The sequence below is a fragment of the Borostomias antarcticus genome (genome assembly GCF_949987555.1).
Source record: "Borostomias antarcticus genome assembly, chromosome: 2".
Classification (NCBI taxonomy): Eukaryota; Metazoa; Chordata; class Actinopteri; order Stomiiformes; family Stomiidae; genus Borostomias; species Borostomias antarcticus.
Window position 1 is genome coordinate 19,168,320 of NC_140235.1, and position 25,000 is coordinate 19,193,319.

General features: G+C 47.6%; 1 protein-coding gene across 1 annotated transcript in view; it reads right to left on the reverse strand.

Moving 5' to 3' along the window:
* Positions 1 to 4,045: 4,045 nt before the first annotated feature.
* malrd1 (MAM and LDL receptor class A domain containing 1) overlaps positions 4,046 to 25,000 on the reverse strand; it is a gene marked incomplete at both ends in the record, with an annotated part of 86,237 nt that continues 65,282 nt past the window's right edge. Inside the window, 8 exons of the mRNA XM_084453588.1 lie at positions 4,046 to 4,116; positions 4,475 to 4,600; positions 5,299 to 5,577; positions 7,547 to 7,748; positions 8,079 to 8,236; positions 9,654 to 9,815; positions 10,564 to 10,698; positions 12,562 to 12,742. Of these exons, the coding sequence (XP_084309714.1) occupies positions 4,046 to 4,116; positions 4,475 to 4,600; positions 5,299 to 5,577; positions 7,547 to 7,748; positions 8,079 to 8,236; positions 9,654 to 9,815; positions 10,564 to 10,698; positions 12,562 to 12,742 (1,314 nt within the window). The remainder of the gene's footprint in view (positions 4,117 to 4,474; positions 4,601 to 5,298; positions 5,578 to 7,546; positions 7,749 to 8,078; positions 8,237 to 9,653; positions 9,816 to 10,563; positions 10,699 to 12,561; positions 12,743 to 25,000) is intronic.

A 25,000-nucleotide genomic window follows, 5' to 3' on the forward strand; every position in this document is an offset into this window, starting at 1 on the left:
TATGGGTATACACACACACATTCAAACAACACACATACACATGCATAGATTCAGACAACGCACACATACACATGCATAGATTCAGACAACACACATACACACGCATATATTCAGACAACACACATACACACGCATAGATTCAGACAACACACATACACACGCATAGATTCAGATAACACACATACACACGCATAGATTCAGACAACACACATACACACACATAGATTCAGATAACACACATACACACGCATAGATTCAGATAACACACATACACACGGATAGATTCAGACAACACACATACACACGCATAGATTCAGATAACACACACATATACACAGACAGCCACGCAACAGCATACTGTGCACGACAATGTTACACATTTCATCTACAGTACAGATGTAAATGAAATGTGCTTGTGTTTCGCACGCTCAACGATTCTCATATTAATTTAAGACTTGGTTGAATTGATGGAAATGCCTGATGGATTCACAGAGGCATGGATTCATATTTCACTGTTAGATGCTAACTGCCAGCTACGCAGAGGGCTAACTAGAAAGGGGGAACAGACACAGACAGACTGGGGGGCAGCGTGGCCGAGATCAAGAAAATGACGGCAACATGGGATCACATTTCACTCGGTCAGGGCCGACGATACAGTACCTACCCAGTGTAATAATCTAATTGAATAAACCACGTTCTCTCTCTCTTTGACATCATATCTCATCTTCCATGGACAGCAGGCATCTCGCAGAGTCAACAGAGCATTCAGCCTGTCGGGGTATCTGTGACTAGCCCCGCCCCCGGGAAAAATTGCTCTGTCCCTCTCTCAAATGAACTGAGGGACTTCTCTTCCAAGTCCACATCTGTTCAATATCATGGCTAGAATGTGGAGAGAGAGAGAGAGAGAGGGAGAGAGAGAGAGAGAGAGCAATGTGCCTGGAATTCTCTAATAATGCAAAACACTGCCTAGATTAGAATTAGAGTTCGTATTTTATCACCATTAGGACTCAGTGGGGTAGTTTGACAGGCTGTGTGGCTAGACCGTGTTTTTGTTTTTGTCTGTCTGTGTGTGTGTCTGTGTGTGTGCGTGTGCGTGTGTGTGTGTGTGTGTGTGTGTGGTTGCGTGCATGCATTTGTGTGTGTGTGACAGACTACTGTAGCTCTGGGCTGTACTTCTATGATCCCCTGGAGTATTCTGACCAAAGGGCCTCTGGTGCTACAGTATAGTGAGTGTGTGTGTGTGTGTGTGTGTGTGTGTGTGTGTGTGTGTGTGTGTGTGTGTGTGTGTGTGTGTGTGTGTGTGTGTGAGACCACTGCTGAGTCCTGGCCTGACCTCTAACCCTGACCGAAGACCCCAGAGGACAGCCGTGGGGCTGTCACTGCTGGGACCTCCAACTCCACACTAGCACTCCACTGGCTGACTGACAGTAGCAACACACTGCTGCAGGGTTAGCATGCATACGCATGAGGAGAGGAGGGAGGGCACTGGGGAAATGGAGAAAGAGGAGCGAAAGAAAGAGTTGGGAGAGAGAGATGGGAGGATTAAAGAGAGAGAGAAGAGGATATAAAGAGAGAAAGAGAGAGAGAGAGGGAGAGGAGCACCAGAGACACATCAGAAACCCAGAGTTTGGCTTGTTAAGAAATACACATGTTTATAGAGGGACTTGTCCAACATCCATGGAGGATGATTGTTTGCATTCCAATGTGACATTATAATGGCATTGTGGGAAAGAAGAAAATGGATAATGCCACTCCGTTGGTCATGTGACTTTGAGGTGTGTCCCCCCAACCCCCCAATCGTCCGTCACCCCCCCCGCCCCAACCACTCCACCTAACCTTTTATCACACAAGACAATGAGAAATGTTAAGTAACAGACTACTGTAGCATGCATCAGCAGGTATATTGTTGCATATTCCTATCCTACTCAGATTTCACAATGGAATATCTGGAATATCTAACTGGAATATGGAATATCTAACTGGAATATGGAATATCTAACTGGAATATGGAATATCTAACTGGAATAGCTGATGACTGCCCAGGCTGCAGCACCAGGAATGCACTAACTACCACTTTCTTCGAATGTTGTCCAGTCCTTCCCCCAGTGTGTCCAGCTCCTAACCTGACGCGCACCAGATGGTACTGTATGTTTCACTCAACACTCTGGGAAAGCTTCACTGGAAACTGTTTGGAAAAGGGAAGGCGCTTTCAAAACTACTCGGCAGGTGATTGGATGAACCATCTATCACCGTCGATCATGGGTAAATCAAATTCTTACCGAAGCCAGTCAAAAACATATTTTCCGCAGAGAAAAGCCTTCAGTGTCATTCTTTGCTTTTCTTTCAATGAAAAAAGACTCTCCAGTTCAGATATAACTTTTGCTATAACAGCATCTAAGCTAACCTCCGCCATTGTTGTTTTAGAACTAACAGTTGCTTCTCGCTATCGTCACACCTAAGCCACGCCCGGCGTATCTGCTAGCATTTCCTCAAAGAACGCTGATTGGTCGATCATTTTCTGACTGGCCAATCAAATGGCCAAACTTCACAGTATCAAGCTTTACCAGACTGATGTGGGAAGTAAAATAGCATGAGCTTGAGAGACCAGGATGGTCTCACAAAGCTATACAGCTCCAGCCCATAGCCTGTCCCGGTGTGTGTGTGTGTGTGTGTGTGTGTGTGTGTGTGTGTGTGTGTGTGTGTGTGTGTGTGTGTGTGTGTGTGAGAGAGAGAGAGAGAGAGAGTGTGGTTTTGGAAGGGATAGAAAGAGAGAGGAGGACCATTGAGGACTGAACCTCAGTCATCTGGGTTGCGTTATTGACAGGATTAGGCTGATGTCTGGTTGTGTTATTGACAGGATTAGGTTGATGTCTGGTTGTTCTGCGCTCTCACTACACAACCACTGGCAGTGGGGGAGTGTTCAAATAATATTGACTAACAGCATCCATGAACAGTCCCTAGGGAGGGCCAGTGTTTTGGGTGTGTGTATGTGTGCGTGTGTGTGTGTGTGTGTGTGTGTGTGTGTGTGTGTGTGTGTGTGGAATCAGGCCAGACAGCCCTACGGTCAGCGGAGCATGTCTTTTCCAGGGAAGGAACAAGACTGATGGGATTTCCATGTTTTACGATGCCGAGAGAAGAAGAGACAGAGCATCTGTGTGTGTGTGTGCGTGTGTGTGTGTTTGTGGATGTATGTGTGTGTGAGTGAGTGGGTTTGTGTGAGTGAGATAAAGCAAGTGTGCGTGTGTGTGTTTGTGTGTGTGGTCAGCACACATACTCACTCGCAGATAGGCCCCTGACCCACCGCGCGACAGGAGCCGTGATCCACACAATAATTTGGAGGACATTCTGTCAAGAGACCAAATTCATATTTCAGCATTGCATCCTCATCATAGAGAACATCACACACACACACACACACACACACACACACACACACACACACACATTCCTCGTCTTCTCCTCTCCTCCTCTCTTCTCCGCTGATACCCTCTTGTTATTTATCTGACCTACGAGGGAAGTGGGAAAGAGAGAGAGAGAGAGAGAGAGAGAGAGAGAGGGAGAGAGAGAGGGAGAGAGAGAGAGAGAGAGTGAGAGAGAGAGAGAGAGGGAGAGAGAGAGGGAGAGAGAGAGAGAGAGAGGGAGAGAGAGAGGGAGAGAGAGGGAGAGCTTCTGTCTGTCTGACATGTAATGTTCTCCAGAGATATTATCAAAACAGCAATTTAGCTCCTGGACCCAAACCTTCACCATGCTTCCCTCTGTGAAAGCCCTTCACCCATAAACTGCTCAGAAGTGGTTTACACGGTGTGCAAAACCAATTGTGAGATTTTCTGATTGATAATCATCGTGTTCTAGTGGCTGTATCACTGTACGCCATCTTGTCCAATTGTGTGGTAGCGAACTACTTCAGGTGGACGTCTCCCAAAAAGGCGGTTTGGGGTAATTCCTCGGTGACAGCAGAAAAGCTGTGGTGGTACAAGCGGTTTTGGCAGAGGCCACGGTGACCTATGAGGTGTGTTCTGAAAGAACCACCGCGCTCGAAGCGTCCTCAGGGTTGCTGCTTACGTTGGCCCAGAGCAGACGTGTACACTGTGAGACTCGGCCCGGGCAGCACTTCAGCTGGACACCCAGAGAGCCGCGTGTCGTCGGAGCGCAGCCACAAATGGAACAGTTAGGACAGGAAAATAATAAAAATGGGAAATGCGTAGATGTTTTTTTTTCAAGCAGCAAGAGGGAAAATATTAATAAATCCCAGCGCTCATCCCCACACCCAGCGCCCCGGCGCTCACCAAGTTACAACACGCCTTCGCCGGGCGGCTTAACCCACTCCAGAACACTGGCTTCACTGTAATTTCAAGCCCAACAAACACGCTGATTGGAGAGAGGGGGAGAGAGAGATAGAGGGAGAGAGAGAGAGAGAGAAAAGTGAGGGAGAGAGAGAGAGAGAGGGAACGAATCGGCGGCGGTCTGGCGTTACCATGGCAGCTGGACTCGTCGGAGCGGAAGGGCAAGCAGTGGACGGCGCCGTCGCAGCGTTGGCGGCGGGGGATGCAGCCGTAGGAGCCCTCGCAGACCAGCTCGCCAGCCGCACACTGCAACAGGGCTGGAGAGAGGAGAGAGGAGAGAGACGCAAAACAGACTGAGATGGAGGAACAGGGAAGGACAACGGGGTGACTGAGAGAGAGAGAGAGATAGAGATAGAGAGAGAGAGAGAGAGAGAGAGGTAGAGAGGTAGAGAGAGAGAGAGAGAGGGAGGTTGAGAGAGAGAGAGAGAGAGAGAGAGCATGCTCGGTTCATAAATCACCATCCACAAATTATTTAATACAAGGCGACTGACTAAGAGCTCGCACCAGTCCAGCTCAGTCCATGGCCCCCTGCTCACATACGTACATCTGTGTGTGTGTGTGTGTGTGTGTGTGTGTGAGAGAGAGAGAGAGAGAGAGAGAGAGAGAGAGAGAGAGGGGAGCTATGGTGGAGAAATCCATTTTGTAGATACATCGCAACACACAAGCACACACACACACGGCCTCTGTCTACAGTACATATACCCACAGGCAGGGGTGAAAATTAACTTTTTGGCTCACGGTGAGTCACCTGCCAAGGGGACTGTAGATGAAAAAATCTACCGATCAAGTATATATTTTTTTCAGATAGCCTTCCGAAATCTAGTCGCCAATTGGAAATTTTACCTGCATTTGGCCGGTGGCAGGTGTTAATTTTCAGCCCTGCCCACAGGCACAACAAACACACACACACACACACACACGCACACACACACACACAGATGTGGGGGACCCTTACGGCAGCCGTATTCGTCCTCTCCGAGGGGGCAGTCTGGGACCCAGTCGCAGCGCAGGACAGAGGCCAGGCACCGACGGTCCGAACACTGGAACTGGTCCGGGGGGCACCCGCCCTGGGGGGGCACGGTGCCGGGCACCACGCCGGGGCAGAGCTCCTCGTCTGATTGGTCGGCGCAGTCGACCTCCCTGTCGCAGCGCCAGCTCAGAGGGACGCACTGGAAGGAGTACGCACACTGGAACTGACCCGTCTCACAGGTCAGGGGCTGGGGGGTCACCGGGACTGGGGAAAAGCACACACACACACACACACACACGTGCATGCATGCACACACACACACACACACACACACACACACACGTGCATGCACATACAAACACACACACACACACGTGCATGCACATACAAACACAAACACACACACGTGCATGCACGCAAGCACATACAAACACACACACACACGTGTATGCACGCACGCACGCACGCGCACACACAAGCACACACACACACACACACACACACACACACACACACACACACACACACACACACACACACACACACACACACACACACACACACACACACATTAGTATCACTTCCACCCTAGTCTCGTATAGCCAGATCTCCCCATTTTGTTTAACGCTGTGGCAGCGCTGCAGAAAGATCTGGCTGGACTCATTACCCTTCAGGGATAGGAGAAACACAATCTTCTTTTTTCTTTTTAAACCAATTACACTCGTCTTCGGTGGGGCGGTTGCTAGGTTGTTGTTTCACGTAGGCTGGATTGAATCTGATTGGGTGGACAACAGATTTCGCCCATGCTAGCTTTGATCTCGGGTCTTCTGACTCGCCAACGCACATGACCACCTCTCGTGAACACCGCTTTAGCCAGCAAACGGCCAAAAAGCTAGCGATTCGTTGGGGTATTTATACTGTACTAAGGAGTGGGGTTTAACCACTTCAACTCAGCACTTGGATTACATAATATACACCTCCTAGATCGCACAAACTCATCCCCACAAATGCTGTGAACTGCAAACACAAGGTTCACCGCTAAACGTGACTGTCATGTACCGCTTTCTAGTCCACACGCAGCAAAGATCCTTGAACAACAGTCTGGAAACCTCCGCTGTGTTTGTGTTGACCAATGACTATCTAACCAGTATATCTGAGCAAACACAGCTGCTTTAATGGTGTGTGGGTATGTGTGTGTGTGAGTGTGTGTGTGGGTGTGTGTGTGTGGGTATGTGTGTGTGAGTATGTGTGTGTGGGTGTGTGTGTGTGTGTGGGTATGTGTGTGTGTGTGTGGGTATGTGTGTGTGTGGGTATGTGTGTGTGGGTATGTGTGTGTGTGTGTGTGTGGGTGTGTGTGTGTGGGTATGTGTGTGTGGGTATGTGTGTGTGTGTGTATGTGTGTGTGTGGGTATGTGTGTGTGTGGGTATGTGTGTGTGGGTATGTGTGTGTGGGTGTGTGTGTGTGGGTATGTGTGTGTGGGTGTGTGTGTGTGGGTATGTGTGTGTGGGTATGTGTGTGTGTGGGTATGTGTGTGTGGGTATGTGTGTGTGTGTGTGCGTGCGCGTGCGTCTGACCACTAAGGGTGGTCTGGGTGGTTTGGAGAGAGAGGGAGGATGCAGACAGGCGGCTAGATGGACAGGAGGAGAGAGGGAGAAAAGGAGGGAGAGGTTGGGGGGGGGGGGACACAATACAAATGTAATTGCTTTCCTCCCCCGTTGCTCTCTGGTCCCCCCCAGCGCTGACCTAGACTCCACCGTGAATTTATATGAGCCTAGGGGGCAACAAGCTCCATTAATTCACTAGACCCCCCCCCCACCTGCACAATGAAACACTTCACAGACAGGGAGGGAGAAGGGGTGGAGGGAGGGAGGGAGGGAGAGAGAGGGGGAGAATGAGAATGGAGAAGAATGAAGGAATGGAGTGAGGGGAAGATGGGAGCAGAGGACAGACAGAATGAGCCGAAAGGAGGAGCAGATTGAGGTGTGGTTGGAGAAAAGAGAAGGGAGGGGATGAGAGAGAGAGAGGGGAGAGAGGGGAGAGAGGGAGAGAGACAGAGAGAGTGGTGGGAGAGAGGGAGGAGAGAGAGAGAGAGAGAGAAGGGAATTGCGAATGTAGAAGAACGAGAAAATTGGGGTGAGAGGAGGTGACGAGAGAGATGGAGACAGAGGTAGAGACAGAGAGACGGAGAGGGAGGGAGAGAGAGAGAGAGAGAGAGCGAAGGGCAAGTCTTACCTCCCGCCAGGCACTCTGCGGTGTAGGAGATGTCGTCCAGGGCGATGTCCGTGAACATGTCCCCGCCCACCTCGGCCTGGAAGGCCACCCTGAAGGGCGCCGGGTTGGACAGGACCACGCTGGCGTAGGTCCACCGGGCGCCGTGGTTGCCGCTGGTGGCCCACATCAGCAGGCTGGCGCCGCTGGGTCCGACGGTGTAGACCTGCCGGGGGGGGATCCAGATGGAGACCGTCAACAAGGGAATCCACTGTGTGACACTGTCTCAGACATGGCTTGGTCAACCATAGACATGCAGGACAGAGACCAGCTTCGACCTGAGAGGCTAGCGGACAGTTTCCTGGACACAGATCAATCCCCGTTCGGACTAAAATGTAGGAAGGGGGTTCTCAGCCATAAACATATAGTACAAGTCAAACGTCTTCCGTCTGTGTCCAGCGAACCGACCTGTATGACATAACCTAAAATGTATGAAGTATTATTCTAGAATACCAGGGACATGGGTCAGGGTGAGAGCGTCCCCGCGGTCAGTCACCTTCAGAGTGCCCATCCTGTCGGACCCAAACATGCAGAACCAAAACCTCAGGCGGCACTGGCCGATGCTGGCCGGGAATGGGCTCCAGGTCGTCACCCTGGCAACGTCGCCCTCCCTCTGGATGGCCGAGTGGACGAACAGGTAACCTCCTCCTCCTCCTCCTCCTCCTCCTCCGCCTCCTGGACACACAGAGATGTACTTCACCATGACGGAGATATTTATGAATACCATGGAGTTTGGTTGTCTGTGTTTTTAACGTCTGGGAGGCAGAGGAGTTGTGCTGCGTCGTGTAGCGTAGCGTAGAGTGCTATAGCATTTTGCGTTGAGTCGTTGTATTGTGCTGCCCCCCCCCCCTCCCCTCCCCCCCGTCAGTCTGCACCACACTGCCCCCCGCTGGCTGTGACCCGAGGAGCCAGCCAAATACCATTCACCTCCAGTCATTTTTACCTCCGCCCCAGTGAATCACGAGCCCCCTGAACACGGCCCAGACGGCCATTCACCTCCAGTCATTTTTTGGACTAAGATTACACAAAAACTACCAGACTGCTTTTCATAAAACTCGGTGGAGGGGTGTAGCATGGGCCAGTTTAGAACCCTTTCAATTTTGGCACAGAGCCACGGAATGCATTCAGGGGTGGAGGTCTGTGCTCAATGTAAACACAGAAGAAGGGTTTGATTTGTCAGCGGATGGCTTCATAAACCTTCCTTCTCTCCCTCCGCAAAGTCTGTTATCTCCTAACCTAGTGAAGTCGACTGCTCCCTTTGTCTGGTGTGCTATGTTCTGTCAACGTGCTCCCAAGAGCTCGGTATATTTGTGTGTGTGTGTGTGTGTGTGTGTGTGATACGGATCACTAGACCTATTGATCTACAGCACAGTGGGTCATAAGGCATAAGGTCAGTCCCTGACATATTGCTCTGGCTGGTGTCCACATTCATCTCAGCGATCAATGAGATGTATGGTGGAGACACTCCCCGGTGTGTGTGTGTGTGTGTGTGTGTGTGTGTGGGGGTGTGTCTGTGTGGTTGCAGTTACAGTACATCTTTGCTAGACATGGAAAAATTATATCTTTGGGATGGTGCTCAGGTTGTGTGTGTGTGTGTGTGTGTGTCCCTCTTACAAATCACTGATCTGTCCTTGTCCACAGTAATATGTCACTTTGTGATGATGTACTGCATTAGATAACAGCGTAACAATCTGTTTTCAACAGTGTAAAACAAAGAACACACACACCGTTCATCCTAAACATCACTTAAGATTGCCAATAAACAGAAGAATGCCTGAATTTCCTGTCAGGAAATCATCTTGTTGCCTGGGAACACTGTTGTTTGGCCTTTCTGTTCTGATCACCTCACATCCCCCCCAGAAATTGCTTCCTGTGTGGTGCTGCACACCAAGCTAATAAGCGTGACTCAGAAGGCAGGTAGAGCTTTTCCTCCAACCCCAGACTCTATTGTGCGTTATTCAACCGGCTCTGCCTGCAGCCTGTGAGCTCAGGCAGACTTTATTGTACCCTAATAAACTCTACTGACTGTTGTACTCTACTGTAGTGTAACCGGGGTATATGAGAGACTGACCTGGACTGTGGTCACTGTGGGGTCCCGTCCAAGGGCTGTCACTCTTCTTGCCGATCCTCCAATCAAAGTCATCGTCAGGGTCCTGAGACAGCCGGCAAGTCTGTTCCCATTGGTCCTCAGGCATGTTGAAGTTACAGGCACCTGGCAGGCCAACTATGTGGCCTGGGATGGAGGGAGGGAGGGAGAGAGAGAGAGAGAGAGAGAGAGAGAGAGAGAGAGAGAGAGAAAGATGTAGAGTGAGAGAGAGAAAGATGTAGAGTGAAAGAGAGGGAGAGAGAGAGAGGAGGGAGAGAGATATGGGTGAGGAGAACAGAGGTGCAGATGAGTCCGTGTGGCCCTCAAACAGGTATTTTTGAAACCGGGCATTTTTCCATGTGGTTTGGCCTTCCATCCACACGCAAACGGCGTTCTAGGTCACTGAAACCAGACTCTTTTTTTGGAGGTTCTTCTTTAACTCTGTCCTGGGTGAACATTTTTAGAAACTTCACTTTCAGTGTTGTCATGTGGACAAGAAAACCGGTGTTTTGGGCTTGTTTTTATGTCGCTGTTACTTCCTGTTTACATCACCGTAGTGAGAACCCTGTGGACTCAACCACACAACTCTACAGCTCTCGGTTACCAAAATGCTGTTCCTCTTGTGTTTTCTCCTGGAGAATTAAGGGCTTAAAATCAAAGTTGGAGAGGAGCAGAAGTCCGAAAGTGAATGTGACAGCAAGCAGCCTATTTGATGTGTGTGTTACAGCCTCGTTACCATGGCACCATCGAACAGAATGAGCCAGCGACAGTGTGTTTTTGCGTTTTCATGTGGACAGGTTAAGGTAAACCCCCGGTTTCAAAAATACCCGTGTGTGTGTGGACAGGGCGATGTTTCGGCGACATTTCAAGGCGGCTCTGCCCTTCCCTCTCTCACCACAGTCCATCTCGTCTGACTCATCCGCGCAGTCCGCCTTGCCGTCACACACCAGGTGGGACTCGACACAGTCCGACGCTCCGCCGTGGCACACGAAGTCCGTGACCGCCGGGCACGAGGCTGGCACCACCGCGCCTGAAACGTACCCAGACACACAGGTGCAGGGTCACAGTGGACCCGAAGGCCCTGTTTTACTGATCACAGGAGGATGTAATTTGGTGAGATGTGGGGGCGGCCGTAGCTCAGAGTGGGTCGTCCAATGGCTGGGTCGGCGGTTCGAATCCCGGCTCCTCCTGTCCACATCTTAAAGTGTCCTTGGGCAGGACACAGAATCCCAAATTGCTTCCAAAGTGCAGGCTAGCTGCCACCATTGTTGTGTGTGTGAATGGGTGAATGAGACACTATTGTAAAGCACTTTGGATAAAAGCGCTATAAAAGTGCACTTCACTCCATTTACCATGTAGCTCAGGAGGACAATAGAACATCTCTCTCCCTCTCTCTCTGTTATCCTCTGCTCTCTCTATCTTTCTCCTCTGCTCTACTCTCCATCTATCTCTTTAACTATCTCTCTCTCTCTCTCTCTATCTCTCTTCTGCTCTGCTACACTGTAATCAAAGGCTGCTCCTGCAGAGAACACAGCATCAAAGACAGGGATCAGCTGGATCTGGTGTGTGTGTGTGTGTGTGTGTGTGTGTGTGTGTGTGTGTGTGTGTGTGTGTGTGTGTGTGTGTGTGTGTGTGTGTGTGCGAGTGTGTGTGTGTGCGCACGTGATCCAGAAAGCCAAGACCTACTCCAGTTTGTGAAGACAAACCAACACACGTACCTGTGCACTGTGCAAGTGTGTGTGTGTGTGTGCGTGTGTGTGAGACTGTACAAGTGTGTGTGTATATGTGCGTGTGTGTGTGTGTGTGTGTGTGTGTGTGTGTGTGTGTGTGTGTGAGAGAGAGAGACAGAGACAGAGACAGAGACAGAGAGAGAGAGCTACAGAGGGGGTCTTTACAGGGGTCTGGACAGATGCCACTCACTGCTCAGACTTCAGCCAAGGCGTGTTTAATGTTTGATCCCCTGTGTGTGTGTGTGTGTGTGTGTGTGTGTGTGTGTGTGTGTGTGTGTGTGTGTGTGCGTGTGTGTGTGTGTGTGTGCAGTATGTGTGCAGTATGTATTACCATATGGTTGGCACATTAATGTCAGTGGCATGTCATCATGTCAGGGAAAGTGTTTTTGACCTGAGCAGCAAAACAAGTTCAAATCAATGAAAGCTCTTTCTATTCCATGGCTGCTGAAAATGTGATAAGTCGCACCATGGGGATACAGATTTAACAAGGAGACATGTCTACATGCTGCCGGAGAAGCTTAATTTAATCCACATTATGCAGGTGCTGTTGAGCGCTTTCGGTGTGCTTCACAGCTTCAGCTCCAATCCCGGGGAAATGTCGGTGACAAGACTGAAATTTAATTTGTCTACTTCCTCGCATGGCAATTATTCAGATCGTCATCCTCTGAGGAATCCTAAAAGCTGTGGAGCGAGCTCACCTATTTTCACATCCAAAAGGCCCCCTTTTGTCTATCAGCCTGACCTCAGGAGCTGTAATCTGTGTCCGGTCATATTCAAAGACAGATGAAGAGGTTACCCCCCACCGTGGCTCCTCAGGACACCGCTTTGACTGAGGCCGTAGCAAAACGCATGTTTTCTATTCAGCCATTCGGAGATTCGTACAGCATGTGAGGACAGATATCTTTCATGAAGTATATTTCCTGTGGACGTTTCAGTAAGCCTTTATCTCAGATTGAGATTTACAACCCTAGCTAGGCAGCATAGAACACGAAAACTGCACAAACGGTAGTCTATAAACTCACGTCTGTGTGCGTGTGTGTGTATGTGCGTGTGTGTGTGTGTGTGTGTGTGTGTGTGTATGTGTGTATGTGTCTGTGTGTGTATGTGTGTATGTGTGTGTGTCTGTGTGTGTATGTGTGCGTGCATGTGTGTTTCTCACTCACTGGGGGCACAGTCTATGAACTCCAGGTCATCCAGGGCGGCCCCTCCACTCACGTCTCTGGAACGCACCCCCTCGAAGATGACCTCAAAGTTCCTCAGCTTCCTCAGAGGAACCTCTGCCTGGTTCCACTGGTTCCCCTGGTTCCCCGTCCGGTTCCACACCTCCCTCAGCTCATTCTCCGTCTGTGGTGAGGTAGAGACATGGAAGAGAGAGGGAGAGACAGAGCAGTAGAGGTAGAGCGGTGGAGATGTGATGAGTTAAAGAGATAATAGTAGAAGAGGTAAAGACATGGAGAGGTAGAGAGGTGGAGAGGTAGAGAGGTGGAGAGATAGAGGTAGAGAGGTAGAGAAGTAGAGGTAGAGAGGTAGAGAGGTAGAGAGGTAGAGAGGTGGAGAGGTGGAGAGATAGAGGTAGAGAGGTAGAGAGGTAGAGAAGTAGAGGTAGAGAGGTGGAGAGGTAGAGAGGTAAAGAGGTAGAGAGGTGGACAGATTGTCTGGACAGACAGAGTGCCTAAGAAGGGCCGAAACAACGGAGGTCTTCAAGCGAGACCTCAAGACATACCTTTTCGACCTAGCCTACAATCACTAGCCAGGACCTTGAGACACAGAAAGGCAGCCTCAAACCTACCTGTGAATCCTCTGTATACATTGGTCCAGTAGATGCCCCACTGTCGCCCGCAGACAATAGATACCCCCGTGTCAGTTGTGGATGTTGTAGTACTTAGTTATAACACACACGTACACACAGACACACACCAGTCCACATCCAGCTTAGGCCTGGACCTGGGCCCAGTTCCCTTTCCCCTCACCCTACCCCGGGTCCGTATCCTTTTCCCACCCCCAACCCTACCCCTGACCCCTGCCTCTAACTGGACCCAGGCACACCTACACTCACGCTCACACACATACAGACATACACCAGTCCTGGGCTCAGATCCCCTCCCCCTCACCCTAACCCGGGTCCGTATCCTTTTCCTACCCCCCACCCTACCCCAACCCCTGCCTCTATCTGGGCCCAGGCACGCACAAACACACAGACACACATCAGGGTTTGCCACACCTCTCCCATGATGCTCTTATCCTTTCTTGCTCTAAAAATGTAGTTTGATGTAATGTACTGCTCTATATATGGCTCTGTGTGCTACTAACCCTGTTCTGCCTCCCCTCTCCCTAGTGCCTCTCTCTCTCCCTCCTATCTTCTAACCAGGTCCAGTGGATGCCCCACTGTTACCAGCAGACCACCCTGAGACCGATAGATACCCCTGTGTCTGCTGCAGATGTCGTAACAAATTAGTTAACACACACACGTACACACAGACATACAACAGTCCACTTCCGGCTTTAGGCCTGGGCCCAGTACCCCCTTCCCCTCACCCTACCCCGGGTCCGTATCCTCTTCCTACCCCCACCCTACCCCTGACCCCTGCCTCTATCTGGACCCAGGCACACTCACACACACACTGACATACACCAGTCCTGGGCTCAGATCCCCTTCCCCTCACCCTAACCCGGGTCCGTATCCTTTTCCTACCCCCCACCCTACCCCAACCCCTGCCTCTATCGGGGCCCAGGCACGCACACACACACAGACACACATTAGTGTTTGCCACACCTCTCCCATGATGCTCTTAGCCTTTCTTGCTCTGAAAATGTAGTTTGACGTAATGTATTGCTCTATATATGGCTCCGTGTGCTACTAACCCTGTTCTGCCTCCCCTCTCCCTAGTGCCTCTCTCTCTCCCTCCTATCTTCTAACCAGGTCCAGTGGATGCCCCACTGTCACCAGTAGACCACCCTGAGTCCAATAGATACCCCTGTGTCTGCTGCAGATGTCGTAGCAAATTAGTTAACACACACACACGCACACACAGACATACAACAGTCCACTTCCGGCCTTAGGCCTGGGTCCAGTACCCCCTTCCCCTCACCCTACCCCGGGTCCGTATCCTCTTCCTACCCCCACCCTACCCCTGACCCCTGCCTCTACCTGGACCCAGGCACACTCACACACACACTGACAGACACCAGTCCTGGGCTCAGATCCCCTTCCCCTCACCCTAACCCGGGTCCGTATCCTTTTCCTACCCCGCTCCTACCCCTGACCCTGCCTCTACCTGGGCCCAGGCACATTTATGCACACACAGACATACACCAATGTTTGCCATGTCTCTCCTATGATGTTATTAGCCTCTCTTACTCTGGAAATGTAATTTAATGTTATTTATTGCTCTATAAATGTTCTTAGCCGGTAGACAAACATACTCCAGGAGCTTGCTCGATCGCCTCGTTGAGAGGGGTCAGGGAAGAATTTTTACAGCTCACTTATCTGGCCCCCGGGTGATTACTGTTTTTTTGCTTCCCTCTGGAATATGTAGGGGTGGGATGTCTGCCCACCTACCTTGTTCTCTGTAAAGCGCATTGTGTTGCCTCTGGGTATGAAATGCGCTATATAAATAAAGCTTTGATTGATTGATTGACAGATAGAGGTGGAGAGGTAGAAAGGTAGAGAGGTAGAGAGGTAGAGAGGTGGAGAGGTAGAGAGGTGGAGAGGTAGAGAGGTAGAGAGGTAGAGAGGTGGAGAGGTAGAGAGGTAGGGAGGTAGAGGGGTAGAGAGGTAAAGAGGTAGAGGTAGAGAGGTGGAGAGGTAGAGAGGTGGAGAGGTGGAGAGGTAGAGAGGTGGAGAGGTAGAGAGGAAGATGGGTAGAAAGGTAGAGAGGTAGAGAGGTGGAGGGGTAGAGGGGTAGAGAGGTGGAGAGGTAGAGGGGTAGAGAGGTAGAGAGGTAGAGAGGTAGAGAGGTAGAGATGTGGAGAGGTAGAGAGGTAGAGGGGTAGAGAGGTAAAGAGGTAGAGGTAGAGAGGTAGAGGGGTAGAGAGGTAAAGGGGTAGAGAGGTAGAGAGGTAGAGAGGTGGAGAGGTAGAGAGGAAGAGGGGTAGAGAGGTAGAGAGGTGGAGGGGTAGAGGGGTAGAGAGGTAGAGGGGTAGAGAGGTAGAGAGGTAGAGGGGTAGAGGGGTAGAGAGGTAGAGAGGTAGAGAGGTAGAGGGGTAGAGAGGTGGAGAGGTAGAGAGGTAGAGGGGTAGAGGGGTAGAGAGGTGGAGAGGTAAAGAGGTGGACAGATAGAGAGGTAGAGAGGTGGAGAGGTGGAGAGGTAGAGAGTTGGAGAGGTAGAGAGGTAAAGAGGTAGAGAGGTAGAGAGGTGGAGAGGTGGAGAGGTAGAGAGGTAAAGAGGTAGAAAGGTGGAGAGATAGAGAGGTGGAGAGGTAGAGAGGTAAAGAGGTAGAGAGGTGGAGAGAGAGATGGAGAGGTAGAGGTGGAGAGGTAGAGAAGTAGAGGTAGAGAGGTAAAGAGGTAGAGAGGTGGAGAGGTAGAGAAGTAGAGGTAAAGAGGTGGAGAGGTAGAGAGGTGGAGATGTGGTTTAATTTCTCACACTTCTAATTTTGTTGTAGCCTGTGAGGAGAGAGTGGAAGAGATAGGTGTAGGTGGAGGGGTGGAGAGGTGGAGAGATAGAGGTAGAGAGGTAGAGAGGTGTGAGATGTGAGATTGTTGTAGCCTGTGAGGAGAACCAAGGCTTTTAAAATGCTGTTCAGTACAGTTTCTCTCAAAGCTTCAGTGCTCATTATTTTGAAATGTTAAAGGAAAATGCTCGTTTTTGACAACCTGGACCTTATTTACGACATATTATAAGAAGTTTGACTCACCGAGATCACTTTGGTGTTGTTCGGAGGCCTGTAGAAGAAATGTAAAATCCAGCGCGAGCCAGTATATCCATGTAATGGCGGCGCACGGGGCAACGGGAATGCAGTTTCTCAAAATCCATTTTCGGCCGCTAAACGGTTGTTTTCAGCAATCAGATTGGATGAATCGACAGTAGAGATTCCTCAACGCGAGGCATTGTTTCGGTTTTCAAATACGTGGTCTGTAGCCTCTGTAATATGATCTTTACACGCCTTTCCCCACTTGCTCCAGCACGCATGCGCACAGGCCAGCGCGCAGACTGGCTATTCTCCGGCTCACATTCTCTGCGCTACGATCGTTGTTGGTGCCGAGAATATTGTCGTCGTCATTCGTCCGCAACAATCCGATCGTAGCGCAGAGAATGTGAGCCGGAGAATAGCCAGTCTGCGCGCTGGCCTGTGCGCATGCGTGCTGGAGCAAGTGGGAAAAGGCGTGTAAAGATCATATTACAGAGGCTACAGACCACGTATTTGAAAACCGAAACAATGCCTCGCGTTGAGGAATCTCTACTGTCGATTCATCCAATCTGATTGCTGAAAACAACCGTTTAGCGGCCGAAAATGGATTTTGAGAAACTGCATTCCCGTTGCCCCGTGCGCCGCCATTACATGGATATACTGGCTCGCGCTGGATTTTAAATTTCTTCTACAGGCCTCCGAACAACACCAAAGTGATCTCGGTGAGTCAAACTTCTTATAATATGTCGTAAATAAGGTCCAGGTTGTCAAAAACGAGCATTTTCCTTTAAGCAAAAAACACTAAGCATCATACAACTACAAGTAGAGACCATGTGTTTGGAGGTGGTCCTTCCTTCAGAAGGAAGCCATTGAGGATTGTAGCACCCGATAATGTAATAATCAACCGATAATGTAATAACGCCTGATAATGTAATAAAAGTTTGACTTAAGTCCATCGAAAATGTAATAAAACCTGATAATGTAATAACTTAACCAATAATGTAATAAAATGTCCTGACTGATAATGTAATACCATTTTTCTGATAATGTAATACCTTATTACATTATTGGTCAAGTTATTACATTATCAGGTGGGTCTTTTTTTTTCAAAACTGGTAATGTAATACTTGACTGATAATGTAATAATTTAAAAAGTGAATGAATAATACTGTTAGGGTACTTTGTGGTATACTTTAGCGTACTTTGTGGTACTTGTGGTATACTTTGGTGTGTCTCATGATACATTGCAGTATACTTTGGGGTGCTTTGAGGTACTTTGTGGTATACTTTGGGGTACTCTGTGGTATACTTTTCAGTACTTTGCAGTACTTTGTGGTATACTTTGGGGTACACAGCAATACTTTGCAGTACTCTGCAGTATACTTTGGGGTACTTTGAGGTACTCTGCGGAATACTTTGAGGTACTTTGTGGTGTGCTTTGGAGTACTTTGCGGTACTTAGTGGTATACTTTGGGGTACTTTGTAGTACTTTGCAGTACTTTGCAGTACTTTGTGGTATACTTTGGGGTACTTTGAGGTACTTTGCGGTACTCTGCGGAATACTTTGAGGTACTTTGTGGTGTGCTTTGGAGTACTTTGCGGTACTAAGTGGTATACTTTGGGGTACTTTGTAGTACTTTGCAGTACTTTGTGGTATACCTGGGGTACACAGCAATACTTTGCAGTACTCTGCAGTATACTTTGGGGTACTTTGAGGTACTTTGCGGTACTCTGCAGAATACTTTGAGGTACTTTGTGGTGTGCTTTGGAGTACTTTGCGGTACTTAGTGGTATACTTTGGGGTACTTTGTAGTACTTTGCAGTACTTTGCAGTAAACTTTGGGTACTTTGCAGTATACTTTGGGGTACTTTGTGGTATACATTGAGGTACTACTTTGCTGTATACTTTGGGGTACTTTGCTGTATACTTCGGGGTACTTTGGTATTTTGCAATATTTTGCAGTACTTTGCGCTTTACTTTGGAGTACTTTGCGGTACTTTGTGGTATACTTTGGAGTACTTTGAGGTACTTGGTGATTAGTAGGGCCCTTCAAAAAGGGGTTCAGTATTTTATCTTAACCTATATAGTAAGAGACAGGATTTAATTTAAGACATAGATTTAATAATATGAATTGAAAGCAAAGTGTATGAGGCAAATTATGTGAGGCTGCTGTTCATCAACTATAGTTAAGAGCTGCTATCCATTGACTAGATTTCAGATTGCAATACCATACCAACTTCTTATTAGCATGAACTACCCTTTATCCTCACGTCACCTACCTCTCCAGAGCACATGAGACAAATGGATGGAAGTGAGGTCTGAAGATGTGTTTATGGGGAAAACCAATGAGGTGCACACAATAACTGACATTCAGTGCCACATTGCCCGTTTGTTTATCCAAACTTTATATCATGTTATTCCAGTTTTTCGGATAGCCATAGATGTTTTAAAAATCATAATTACACTAGCCTACACAGGCATTACATTAATGAGGACAGAATTAGTGAGGACAGAATTTAAGGTAGGCCTACTCTATAAATCCAGACAGTACCAGCACCTTCAGGCCAGATTTGTGGACAAGCCCATCCTGAAGCTAATCAAGGATGTCCAGACCAGACACCAGATTGATCTTGTAGATATGAATAGATTGAAAGTATGGTATGGCAAAGCCACATAAAGATATATTCTAATGGTGCCAGACATCTTCAGTAGATATTTCTGGCTTAAGCAGCTGACAGGGAAAGGTAGCAATGAAATAGCCAAACAAACAACCACATTTATATTAAACATGGTCCTCATACAGTAATCCAAAATGACCAAGGTGCTGAGGGAACTCATGCAGTAGCTTAAAGTAAAGATCAATGAAATTTCCCCTTATCATCCACAAAGTCAAAGAAAAGTAGAGAGTATGCATCGAATATTGCATAAAAATATGTTGTATGATCTAGGGAACTTAGAGGGTGAAGGAGTAAACATAGCATATTCAAGTCAAAGTTTTATCGGTAACATGCAACATACCCTGACAATGAGCAGTGATGTTTCCACTAGCTGCTAAATATGTACACTAGGCAAAGTAAAAAGGAGAAACGTACTATACACACCAAACATATAAATATGTAAACCAAGTCCAAAATATAAAATATTTATTAATGGAATGAAATAAAATTAGCTGAGATGACATATTAAATTGGACAGTTCACCTAAATAGAGAAGTATACATATGGATCTAGAGAGAATAAATGTATGTATATTCATGTTTATTTACAGAATGTAGATTTTTATAATCTAGCAGGTATAAATATACAGTGCTGTTGTGCAGAGTATAGTACTGAGTTAAGGACAGAGATGAGCAGAGTGAACTCATTCCGGATGTGGATGGTCTGAAGGTAGAAGCTTCTTCTGAGCCTCTGTGAGTTGATCTTCTTCAGTAGGCAGTACCTGAGCAGAGAGAAGAGGCTGTTGTCCGGGTGGCTGGGATGTTTCAACATTCTCCTGACCTTGGTCCTGCAGCCCCGTGTGTCGATGTCCTGGAGGTGTGGGAGATATGTTCTGCTGACCAAACACTCTCTACAGTGACTTGTCCTGCATGGTGTTGCTTCCATAGCATGTTGGTAGTGTTGATGTTCTCAGTCAGACACCCTCTCAATCATGCATATACAGGAATGTTTTTTGTCCATGTCTGGTGATCTGTACATCAATATACTGTACTTGTAAATACACTGTCTCCACAGGGGTCCTACTGTTGTTCAGGCAATTGGCCGCTCCTGCTTCCTGCTAGTCCACTAGAATCACTTTCATCTTCCTGCTTCCTGCTGTAGTCCACTAGCATCTCCATTATCTTACTGACATTCAGGTGGAGGTTGTTGTCCTGACAACATTTAGTTTGGCATGCCACCTCCTCCAAGTAGGCCTTCTCATTATTGTTGGAGATCAGGCCTACCGCAGCTGTGTCATCAGTGAATTGATAATTGAGCTGGAATTGTAGGTAACTATGCAGTCGTGTTTGTACAGAGGATATGAAACAGCCCAGTGTTGAAGGTGAGAGGGTGACTTTCTCCAGTGTTTAGGGTGAGAGAAGATGATGCCCACTCTCGCCCCCTGAGGTCTGCCCGTCAGGAAGTTGAGGATCCACCTGTGCAGGAAGGGTTTAATCTCCAATCTCCATCCTGCGTTTGGAGATGAGTATGGGGAGTTATGGTATTGCAATCTGAAATATAGTCGATGGACAGCAGCCTCACATAATTTGCCTCATACACTTTGCTTTCAATTCATAGAATTAAATCAGTTCCTGTCTCCTACTATATAGGCTAAGATAAAATACTGAACCCCTTTTTGAAGGGCCCTACTAATCACTAAGTATCTCAAAGTACTCCAAAGTATACCACAAAGTACTCCAAAGTATAGCGCAAAGTACTCCAAAGTATACAGCAAAGTACCCCAAAGTATACAGCAAAGTACCACAAAGTACCCCAAAGCATACTGAAAAGTACCTCTGTATACCACAAATTACCACACATTACTGCAAAGTATAGGTAAGTACCTCAATGTATACCACAAAGTACTTCAAAGTACTCCAAAGTATAACGCAAAGTACCCAAAGCTTACTGCAAAGTACTGCAGAGTACCGCAAAGTACTCCAAAGCAGACCACAAAGTACCTCAAAGTATTCCGCAAAGTACCGCAAAGTACTGCAAAGTACCCCAACGTTTACTGCAAACTACTGCAAAATATCAAAGTACCTCAAAGTACCCCAAAGTATACTGCAAAGTACTGCAAAGTATACCACAGAGTACCCCAACGTATACCACAAGTACCACAAAGTACTCCAAAGCACACCACAAAGTACCTCAAAGTATTCTGCAGAGTACCACAAAGTACCTCAAAGTACCCCGAAGTATACTGCAGAGTACTGAAAAGTATTGCTGTGTACCCCAAAGTATACCACAAAGTACTGCAAAGTACTACAAAGTACCCCAAAGTATACCACTTAGTACCGCAAAGTACTCCAAAGCACACCACAAAGTACCTCAAAGTATTCCGCAGAGTACCGCAAAGTACCTCAAAGTACCCCAAAGTATACTGCAGAGTACTGCAAAGTATTGCTGTGTACCCCAAAGTATACCACAAAGTACTGCAAAGTACTGCAAAGTACTACAAAGTACCCCAAAGTATACCACTAAGTACCGCAAAGTACTCCAAAGCACACCACAAAGTACCTCAAAGTATTCCCGCAGAGTACCTCAAAGTACCCCAAAGTATACTGCAGAGTACTGCAAAGTATTGCTGTGTACCCCAAAGTATACCACAAAGTACTGCAAAGTACTGAAAAGTATACCACAGAGTACCCCAAAGTATACCACAAAGTACCTCAAAGCACCCCAAAGTATACTGCAAAGTATCATGAGACACACCAAAGTATACCACAAGTACCACAGCGTACGCCAAAGTATACCACAAAGTACCCTAACAGTATTATTCATTCACTTTTTAAATTATTACATTATCAGTAAAGTATTACATTACCAGTTTTGAAAAAAAAAGACCCACCTGATAATGTAATAACTTGACCAATAATGTAATAAGGTATTACATTATCAGAAAAATGGTATTACATTATCAGTCAGGACATTTTATTACATTATTGGTTAAGTTATTACATTATCAGGTTTTATTACATTTTCGATTGACTTAAGTCAAACTTTTATTACATTATCAGGCGTTATTACATTATCGGTTGATTATTACATTATCGGGTGCTACAAGGATCATTAAATTAGCATAACATCACAGTCATGAGAGCTCTCACCCACTAACCTGGGAGCTCTGAACTCTCACAGTCACATTAACTGTTTTACATTCATGTGGGAGGTTTTAGTGCCCAGAAGACAGGGATTATACTGGTTAATGCTCTCTGAATTTCCCATGGTGCTGCCTCAGCACGACGGAATCATATCTAATAAAGCTTTGACATTTTGAATGTGACTAACGGTATGTCACACAGTTTCACAGGTCAATTTCCACAGTGGTTCAGTGGGGCACTTCATGCCAAATAGGGCCTCAATGTTATCAATCTAATTATTGACTTTGGTATGAAATATTATTATTAAACTTAATTACTGACACTACATCTTTCCTGACTTGTGTATTATTTCTGTAATGTGAAATGAATGACATGCATTGGCAAACTGTGAGTGCTAAAAGTAGCAGACAATATGAATTGTCTGTCTACCAGAACACAGACAATAAGATTCAGCTGTCTGTTAGAAGCAAAGCGTTTACTAGTGTATGGTTACTGTAGGTAAATGGACTGCATTTATATAGCGCTTTTCCACCTTAGCGGCACTCAAAGCGCTTTACAATGACCTCTCATTCATCCATTCACACACACATTCACACACCAATGGCGGTAGCTGCCATGCAAGGTGCTAACCTGCTCATTGGGAGCAATTTGGGGTTATGTGTCTTGCTCAAGGACACTTCGACATGTGGACAGTTGGAGCTGGGATTCGAACCACTGACCCTTCGATCACTGAACGACCCGCTCTACCAACTGAGCTACAGCCGTCTCCTGCCAAACCACCTAATCACTTACTCTGTTAAAGAGTGAGGCGGGTGTGGTATAGATTAAGAAGTCGTCTTTTATTGAGACAGAGACGATAAGGGTTTCGGAGGCCTGCACTGATCGACTGTCTGACAGTGACAGAGCTGCCGCATAATAACACAGACAATTACAATAACGCTATGTTTCCCAGACGGAAGGAATCTGTCCTGATGAGGGCTCGGCAAACGGAGCAAGCTGGCTTAGGCAGATTGATGCTGCATTCCATTTGTATCGGAAACGTAGAGATCCTCTTGTTCAACGTCAAACCCATCATCAATACATCACCTGAACTCGGGATTTCCGACATATTACTTGGGATAAACAATCTATCCCGACTTCATCAACGTCAGCTGCTGACGTCAATCAAGATGGCTACTCCGCATCAACAATAAGTGAAAGACAGAACAAGCGTCTCTCGGAATGACAAACATGGTGAATTAAATCCAATGGACAGTAGCAACTCATGTATTATACTACAAATGGTAAATGGACTACACTTATATAGCGCTTTTCCACCTTAGCGGCACTCAAAGCGCTTTACAATGGCCTTCACACACACATTCACACACCAACGGCAGTAGCTGCCATGCAAGGTGCTAACCTGCTCATTGGGAGCAATTTTGGGGTTAGGTGTCTTGCTCAAGGACACTTCGACATGTGGACAGTCGGAGCTGGGATTCGAACCACTGACCCTTCAATCATTGATCGACCCGCTCTACCAACTGAGCTACAGCCGCCCCTACAGTACTACAGTACACTGAATCCTTTCAATTAGCTGTAGACATTTTACAAATGCAGGAACGGCATAACAACATCTGATTCGTGTTGCCACAACACAAGCAAAAAACTGTATTGTACTGTATTGTTAAGTGCCGAGACCAACGACCACAACGAAAATAAGTCTGATTTTTTTGTGCCATCCTTGACATTTTTATGATGCATGTCTTGCTTTATCATGTATTTCAACTACTGTCTAATAAACTACACTAAAGTAAACTGACTGGTGCATATTGCATCATTTCCAGGCTATTGAGGAGAGTTGTTTGTTTCCTGGATTTCCAGAATTGAAAGAAAGTGCTCAGGGGCCCTTTTACGTCTCTAGAGTTTACAGCCCCAAGGGTTAAATTGGCCTACTATGCACATAACATTAATAACACTTAAAACATTTAATATATTCCAATTCATTAAGAAAATACCACGTTTCCACTTCTTCATTACCACAAAGGAACATGCATCATGGGTGGGGGACAACAAGTTTGCTGTTTCATCTGCCAAGTGTGGTTCAGTAGAGGAGAAGATGGATTTGACTGTCCAATTCACTTTTTTATTTCAAGATTGACATAACGTCGATCCCTTCATTGTCCCGCACCTAGCAACTCCAAAGGCTCCCAGTTTGCATCCTACCTGACAGGTCGCTCCTACCAGGTGGCTCGGAGAGGGTCTGTGTCGGAACCACGTAGTCTGACTACAGGAGTTCCACAAGGGTCATTCCTGGGACCTCTTCTTTTTTCTCTCTACACTACAGTACATCTCTGGGTTCTGTCATTCGCTCGCATGGCTTCTCCTACCACTGTTAAGCCGATGGCACCCAGCTGGTCCTGTCATTTCCCCTCTCTGACACACAAGTGGAGGCACGCATTGTTGCGTGCTTGGCTGACATCTCGGAGTGGATGATGACACATCACCTCAAGCTCAACCTGGACAAGACTGAGCTGCTGTTCCTCCTGGGAAAAGGCTGCCTGCTCCATCATCATTGACAGCACAGTGGTGACGCACTGAGAGAAATCTGGGTGTGTCCATGGACGACCGACTGTCATTCTCGGCACATATCACATCCGTTACACACTCTTGCTGATTCCTGCTCCAGAACATCAGCAGGAATCGTTGTTTCCTTACTGACGAAATGGTGCAGGTGCTCATCCAGGCTCTTGTCATTTCCCGCCTGGACTACTGCAACTCCCTCCTTGCTGGCGTCAGCCATTAATTCTCTGGAGTTTGTGTTACGGCTCCGCCTCCGCCTGGGCGCTCTCCAGCTCCCACCACCGTTCCCGTAGCGCGCGCCACGGCCTTCCACTTCAGCGCGCGCCCTGCGCGCCCTCCGACGTGATCACCCCCGCACACCTGAACACGGTTCCGCTAACCAGCTCCG